An 8159-nucleotide genomic window follows, 5' to 3' on the forward strand; every position below is an offset into this window, starting at 1 on the left:
CCTGTCCCTCCTGGCCCTTGTTGAATGTCCCTGTCCAGCTCTCCTGGAGCCCCTTTAGGCACTGGCAGGGGCTCTAACATCTCCCCAGAGCCTTCTCCAGGCTTAACTATCCCCATTTTCAGCCTGTCTTCAGAACAGAGGTGCTCCAGCCCTTTAATCATCAGCTGCCCCAGGCTGAGGATGTGTGCCCTGAGGCTGGCTGTACCAGCCAGCCAGTCTCAGTGTCTGTGCAGGGGGAGGCAGGTCTCTCCAGGACATCCTGGGGTGCTGTGTCTGATCACTCTGTTTTGCAGCGATGGAGAGGTGCCTGGGGGGAACCCCATGGTGGCAGGTTTCCAAGACGACCTGGATCTGGATGACAAAATCCCCAGCAGACCAATGCTGGTAGCAGAACGGGTGCCCAGCAAGAATATCACCCTCTCCAGTGAGGAGGAGGAGGAGGAAGAGGTGGGAGACTCTAAGGTCATCCTCATACCTGATGGAGACAAAAACACAGAGCAGGAAAAAAAAAGGTACAGAGCACAGGCTGAAGTGTGGGGTTGTGTTGGCAAACCTGGACCTCTCCTCAGTCCTGCCACTGACTGTGTGTGGCCTCTGGGCAGTCTCAGTGTCTCTGTCTGCCTGTTCTTCAGCTGTGAGCTGGGGCTGTAGTTACTGTGGGTGTAACTGCTGTGTGTGGTGTGTCCTGCCCCTGCCTTGGAGCTCCTGTGCCACTGGGACGGTTCTGCGTGGGAATATCTGCCTGCTTTTCCTCAAATCTGAACAAGAGCCTGGAACTGAGCACCAGAGCGGCTGTTTGTGGTGGTGTGGGAAGGAGAGAGGAGTCACGTCTTGCATGAAGGGAGTGGAGTCACTCTCCACATCCTGTGCTGGGAAACAATGAGATGGGTCATGTTCTCCCCATACCACATCCTGTGAGGTGAGGGTTGGGGTTAGGGTTAGGGACACGAGGATTGTCCTCAGCCTGAGTGGTGCATTTGACCCCACACCCCTGTAGGATGCGCTGCCTCTCCCAGCAGGATGCACGATGCAGCCCCTCAAGGCAGGCTCAGCTGTTAATTGTGCTTTGCTCCACAGAATAGGGATGGACAGACTCTGACAACTTGTTTCTTTCTTCTCAGGTCTTCCAGAAATTCTCTGAAACCCCAGAGTGAAGCAATTTTGACCAAAGCAGCTGACCCGAAGCCTCCTGACAGTTTACCTCCCCGTTCTGGGTCTGAACGAAACAGCAGCAGCAAGGGCAACATGAGCCTGTCAGCTCCTGCTGCTGCCCCCACAGCAGCAGCCCAGGCCTCCAAGGCCACTGCCCAAAGCAAAGGACTTGCTTCCAAGCAGAAAGTGGTCAAAGAGGAGAAGCCTGAGGACTCTGACAGTGATCAGGAGGGACCAATAGCTACTCAGATGCTCTCATTTGTTATGGACGACCCAGACTTTGAAAGTGAGGATTCTGACAGCCAGAAGAAGAAAATGGTAAATAACAAGCCCATGTTGCTGTGAGCTGTGCCGAGCTGAGCTGGAAGGGTTGAGGCATCTCCCTGAGCAGAGCCTTCATCTGCTCTTCCCCCCCTCAGCAGCAGTTGCAGCAAGGCAGGTGCTAAGCAACCTGCAGAGATTGATGTGAGCACAAACCCAGCAATGCTCTGAGTGTGAAAGCCACGTGGCAGCAAGAACCCCATAGCATCACAGATCCATAGAGCATCCTGAGCTGGAAGGGACCCAGAAGAGTCATCGAGTCCAACCCCTGGCCCTGCCCAGACCCCCCAACAGCCCCACCCTGGGCATCCCTGGCAGCGCTGTCCAAACGCTCCTGGAGCTCTGGCAGCCTCGGGGCTGTGCCCATTCCCTGGGGAGCCTGGGCAGTGCCCAGCACCCTCTGGGGGAAGAACCTTTTTCTAATGACCAGCCTAGACCTCCCTGACACCAGGTTTGTGTTTACAAACACGAACAAGATTTGTGCTTGTGTGTTTTACTGTGCTGTTTATTCTCAGCCAGTCCAGCAGTGTGGGAGGTACCAAATACAAAGCTACTTGGGTTTCCACCTGAACTTTAACATGCAGAAGGATGTCTCTGCTAGAAAGAGTGAGCTCCTTGCAGTCAATCCAGCAATAAAAAGGCCATCACAAAATTTACTTGGCAATGCTTAAAGGGAAGAAGAAAGGTCTGCTTGGGAAGGACTTTCCAGGGCAGCAGAGGTAGCTGTAAGATCTGTGACATTCAGCAGGTGTCTGCTCAAACATGAGATACACCAGGAGTCCACTCACACCTCCCCTGTATTACAGGTGGAGAAAACACTTCTGCCCCTCTTCTCTGCACTGGTCAGAACTTGCTGCCTGGCTTGAGAGATCCCTGCTTTCGATGACCTGTACTCAAAACCCGCAGAGCAATCTCTGGAAACTGCTAGCAGTGATTTGGGTTGGGCAGTGGCTGTTCAGGGGTGTCCTGATGTCTGGGTTAGCTGGTGTTCAGGGGGTTTCCCTGTGTTTGCATCATTCTGAAATCCTGTAGAAAGGGCTGTTGTCACAGTTTCTTTGACCTTGCTCATGTGTCATGCTGTTTATTAAGTAATTTTCCATTCATTTTGCATCTTCACTTCCTGCTTTTCTTGACAATTCAATATGAAAGCAAAAGTATTGGGAGCAAGTTTCCATCTCTTGCACTCACCAATGAGAAGGGATTGGTGAGGAAGCAGCAGTGCCAGGGAATGCCTGACACAGGGAATGCTCCATAGCATGGGAATGCTTTCCCAGTGCAGGGTGTGCTGGTCAGGCAAACCAGTACAGCCATCACCATTAGCAAGGTGGGGGCATTTCCTGACCAGCAGCGCAGCAGGGCCATGTTCCATCAGTGCACAAGGACACCAGGAGGGGTTGGATAACAGATTCTGAAGAGGATCAGTTGGCAGGTATCAGAAGATCATTAAACTGAATTTCCGTTCCCATCATGCAGAGACAGAGGATTTTGGGGTAATTTCCAGGCTCTGCAGCATCCTGGGTTTTAGCCCACATCAAAGGGACAGATTTGCCCTGGAAGCACATTCCCTTTTGGCTCGATGAAGGGAATTGTTCTGCTTCCTCAGCCCTGCTGCCTCTGGTACCTGAGACCCACAGAGCTGCACTGCAGAAAGCTTCTGTCGCTCAGGGCTGGAGGGGAGTTTTCAGTCTGTTAGATTGGATTTTCCCAGAATAGAGGTGCCTCCCCAAGGCAGGAGGAAGCTGATGCTGTTGAGCTAACAGAGTTGAAGGTCTGCCTACGCTGGGAATTTGATTTCAGCAGCCCCAGTGTGAAGAACACCCTTGCCAGTACCAGTGTGACTGAGGCATTTTACCAAGGCAAAAATTAGAGCTCGTAAGATCCAGGACATTGATTTCCAGGCAATAACAGCTCAGTTCAGCTGCCATTTCCTTCCCTCCTCCCCACCTGCTGACATCTGACATTTTTGTTTGCAAAATGGTTAGAGATTTTGGTTGAAGCATTTGTCAGTGTTGTCTGCCTTTGCTTGTCTCTAGGATGAATTCCCGGTGCGGGAAGATCTCTCTGAAATATCTGATGATGATACCTCGCTGGCAAAGCCACCCCAGCCTGTGAAATCAACAGTCCCCTCCTTTAAACTGAAAAATGACTCAGATCTCTTTGGCTTGGGTTTGGAAGAAGCTGGTCCCAAGGAGAGCAGCGAGGAAGGTAAAGCTCACACCTTATTTCTACTTTTGCTGTTCTTGTTTATCAGACATTTAGTTTTTCCAAAGTCTTTCCAAGGTGTCAGCAAACCAATTTGTGCTAAATAAAATACCCTCTAACTTCTGCAGTGCCCTGTATGAGTCTGTAATCTGGTTTAACACAGCATGAATAGCTTTTAAGATTTTCCCCACGAGGAGGAAAGCTTGGCTTGTCCCTGGCACCAGCCGTGGGTTATTTTTGTCCCAGCTGCAAGCAGAAGCACATCTTTCACAAGCTGCTGCTGTGTAAGGCTTCCTGCGTAGCCCTGTGTGCCTGGGAAGTGGTGTTCAGCATTGCATTGCAGTGTCCACCCCCTCCAGAATTTGGATCAGCTTGGACAAAATGCTCTGACATTCCCTGCCAATTTCCTCTTCTATTTTTGGGAAAGATGGGGTGAGATCCTGATCACAACCTAAGCATTCCTCAGGCTTTATTTTTTGCCCCCCCATTCCCTGAGGGAACAAATCCTACTCATGCAGATAATTCCTGCTGTCTCTTGGCATTACTGCAAAGCAACTTCCTGTAGACCTGCCCCAATGTCAGCATGAAAGATGGGAAGTTAAAGATTTAAAGAAGAAAAAAAGCTGTGAGCAGCACCAGAGAGAGCTCCTTGAATAGCTGTTCCAAAAGTGTGAGGAAGGTGTCACAGGCTGCCATGGTTCCATCAGCTTGTCACTCTGAGCTGCTCAACAGCAGAGCTTGAAATAGCTGTAAGTGCATCTGCAGAGGCCCAGGTCAATAATTTAACTTTGGTTTAGATTCTTAAATAATTAAACGTGGGTTCCTCATATCTCCTCTTTTGGTGATAAATATAAAACCATCTCTCAGTCGTCAGTGATTGGAGCTTGCCTGGCAGTTAGGCTTCTCCAAGGCTGCATTTACACATCAGCTGAGGAAAAAGGCATGTGTAGGTAAGAGTGACAGTCAGATAGCACATGTGAAAAGTGGTGCTGTCATGAAGCCTCTGGTGAAGCAGCTGAGCAGGTACTCCCTTGTTCAAGGAGGTTTTGTGCAAAGGCAGTGGACACTCAGCAGCCAAGTCATCAGCCACAGTCAGTGTGTGGCACATGTGACAGGGCTGGACTCTGGGACTCATTTGGTGGTGTGAAAGTATTCACCCCTGCAGAGCAGGGCTGCAGCAGGGATGCTTTGGGGATGTAATATCCATCCACAGTGTGAGCAGCAGTGAGCATTGGCCGGCCAGGGTATCCCATCTGCTGACACCATGTCCTCGATCGTCCTCAGAGAAGACGCCTGGGAGGATTTCCATCAGAGGGGAACTGTTCCCAGCAGCTCTTCTTCAGTTCTGGAAATAACAATCCAGTCCCCAACTCAGCCTTTGGACCAGTTTGTAGAGCTGGTCTCTAGATGTGTTTGTCGTAGCTGTGACACAGCGAGTGCTAGGTCAGTGTTGATCACACAGATCATACAATGCTCATAATTAAACAGGACAGATATGGTTGAGTCAGGGTCTGGGTGCTGGGGCCTGTGTTGGTTCCCAAAGGGGCACAGTTTGGCCTGGGGTGTTGGCATTGCCTTTGCCCGTGGCTCCAGGATGGAGCATTTTGTTCTCAGAAATGGGGCCAGGGCAGAATTGCAGCTCTTACCATTTAAATGGATTAAACACAGTGGGGTTTTTTTTGTTTTAACAGATAAACAACCTTCTAAGGAGAAAAAGAAGAAGAAAAAGAAAAGCAAAGAGGTACTATTTAATTCCTCAGACCTGTCGTGTTACCCACCTGCCTGGAACAAGGGTGGCCTTTTGTGCTGTCCTCCTGGGGCTTGGTGGACTCCCTTCCATGCTCACATCCTGCAGCTCTGATCTGTGCCTCCTAGGCTCTGCAGACCACTGACCTTCAAAGCAAGGTTTCAGAGCAGTTGAATTTTGAAAAGGGAATGCGTGAGTTTGCAAAATACAGGATGAGGCAGAGCAGTGCCTCTGTGCTGGACTGTGTGTTCATAGCACCATGATTTTCCAAGCAGAAGGGTGCCCACAACAGACCTAATCTCAGGGATAGTGAGGGAAGTCTGCAGGAGGCTTTGTCTGTGCCATTTAAGCCTGTCCAACACCATGGTATTGTTGGGCTCAAGCACTCTGGCAGACCAGTGCTCTGTATAACCCGAATGGTCTCTCTGGTTTTCTGTCCAAATGTGCAGAAGGGTCTTCTGGTGCTTCAGCCTAAGATTCCTGATCCAGTTGAAGATATCCCTGCCCATGGCATGGGGGTTGGACAAGGTGACGCTTCAAAGGTCCTTTCCAGCCCAAACCATTCTTCAGAGCCAGGTGTCAGGGCAGTACCTCCTCCGTCAGTGGCACACTCAGAGGATTTGCTAATAAAGATGTTCTCATTTTGCAGGAAGAGGACAAGTCAGTGAAAAAGAAGAGCAAACACAAGAAGAGCAAAGAGAAGGAGGAGAGCAAAGATGAGAAAGACAAAAAGAAAAAGAAGAAGAAGAGCAAGGAGAAAAGCAGTGAGATAGATGAACTTGAGGCTTTTCTTGGCGGAGGAGGAGCCGGCATGAGCAAACCACGGGGCGGGGGGGACTACGAGGAGCTGTAGTTTGGCTGTGAGTGGACTCTGCACTGTGGCTGTCTCCATCTTCTCTGATGAGTCACCCCAGGACAGGCACAGATGTGTAAAGCTTTGGCCCTTTGCTTTGTAGTCTCTCAAACCAGAGTGAGCAAAACAAAAGCTTCACATCTGTGTGTGCTGCTCTGGTGCATCGTTACACAAAGAAAACCCAGCTGAGATGTACGTGAGCCAGGGGAAGGTTCAGGGCATGGCTCCCAGGCCTGCTTCCAGGCTGTCGGTTTTTCTCCTTCCAGAGGTGCCCCATCAGGTCACTGGCAGGCTGTGGGGCGAGGGGACCTGCCTCCTGCTCCATCCCTGCTGCATTCCACTCCTGCACACCTGAAATTCCTGTCTTGTTAAGAGGAGCGCAACAGAACATGCCGCATGAACGCATCGTGCTCGACTGTCTCAAGTCTTTAACTTCTTATCCTTCCTATTTTTTTAAGGAGAAAGGTGATATTGGCCATTGCTTCATCCAGCAGTTGATGAGCTTTAAGTCAAGCAGATCATGCTATGGTACAGCTCTCTAAAGCAGCAGGCACAGGGACAGTGTGAGAGAGAGAGTGTGTGATTGTTGAAGTCCTGTGAACGGGACCTTTCTGCACAGCAGCTTAATTAGCTCTCACTGGTGCTGCTGTTGGAATTCATGAAGCCCATTGATTTCCGTGGCCCCAGTGTCTCAGACACTACATGTAAGCTGCTATGCAGTTTGGGAAAACAATGAAAAGTGCAAAGCTGACCTGAAAGAGAGAGAAAAATCAGTGCTTTTCTGCATTTCCCACCCTTGAATTTGCATATTCCAGAATCCCCTGCTGCTGGGACCTCTCAGGGACATGACTCCATGTGGAAATGAAGATATCCAGAGCTTCAGAATTGGCTACAGGGCAGTGTTGGCATGGCAAGGCATTTGCTTCTCAGGCATTTTACAGTCAGGCTGTAAACCCCAGCTGCTGCTCTGTGCCGAGAGGGACCAGCACTGCAGCTCGGCAGCGTCCGTCCTGCTCCAGCTTCTGTCCATCCTGCAGCCAGCCAGCGTGCTGCCTTCTGCCCCAAGCAGAGAGCCTCCTCTGTCCCATGACTTTGGGAAGCCTTTTAGTTTTTGCTTTGAACTTAAACCCATGGATTAGTACCTGCTCAGCAGCCGTTGGATGGGCACTACGGCCACCCCTTGGCACTTACTTGTGTCTCAGTGAGCAGCCCCTGTGTTTGATGGAGCTGGTCAGTTCTCTGTGCCCCTCCTGGTTTAGGTCTGGGGTCCCTTGCTCAGCTCAGATGGTGAAGCTTCCTCCGGGTTTTGTGCGTTACATTCCCTCTTGCTTGTAAGTTGATTTGAGGTTTGGTTTTGTTCTCCCTCACCTCTTTTTGTTGTAAAATGTCCGCCATGAAATCCAAACTGGAGTTTCCTTCTGCGTCCCTATAAAGCAATGTGTTCTTTTGATCCATTATCCACCCAGAGCTGTCTTGACCAGCAGGCATTTCCTGCTCCATTTTTCTTTTTCTTACGCCCAAAATGCACTTGTAACCATTTCCCTATAAAACAAACTGGTTTTTTGCTGCATGAGCAGTGTATTGTTCAGGTCTGTCTGCCATTAGCATTTGCCTCCTCTGAGCATTCCACGTGGCACTGTAGGGAAATTGCATGGGACAGTTCAAACTTTGCACATCTGGGGAAGAAAAGGAAGATTGAGACGGGACCGGTTTGCAGCCCTTTTGGGCAAAGGCAGGTGCCTCAGCTGCTGCGGTCCCAGAAGTGCTTCTGTTCCATCAGGATTTTGGGTCATGTTCCATTTTTGCATCGAAAAACCCTGGTACAGTCCATTCTGACTATAAAGCTCTGTTGTACACCTGTCTCTGCACCTCTTCTTCTACCCC

General features: G+C 50.2%; 1 protein-coding gene across 1 annotated transcript in view; it reads left to right on the plus strand.

Moving 5' to 3' along the window:
* Positions 1–7845, plus strand: part of RABL6 (RAB, member RAS oncogene family like 6) — a 50437-nt gene extending 42592 nt beyond the window's left edge. The window contains exons 11-15 of the mRNA XM_082295405.1: positions 294–512; positions 1122–1470; positions 3507–3678; positions 5367–5416; positions 6072–7845. Coding sequence (XP_082151531.1) covers positions 294–512; positions 1122–1470; positions 3507–3678; positions 5367–5416; positions 6072–6275 — 994 coding nt within the window. The 3' untranslated portion in view covers positions 6276–7845. The remainder of the gene's footprint in view (positions 1–293; positions 513–1121; positions 1471–3506; positions 3679–5366; positions 5417–6071) is intronic.
* Positions 7846–8159: the final 314 nt, after the last annotated feature.

The sequence above is a fragment of the Coloeus monedula genome (genome assembly GCF_965178545.1).
Source record: "Coloeus monedula genome assembly, chromosome: 21".
In the NCBI taxonomy this organism is placed as follows: Eukaryota; Metazoa; Chordata; class Aves; order Passeriformes; family Corvidae; genus Coloeus; species Coloeus monedula.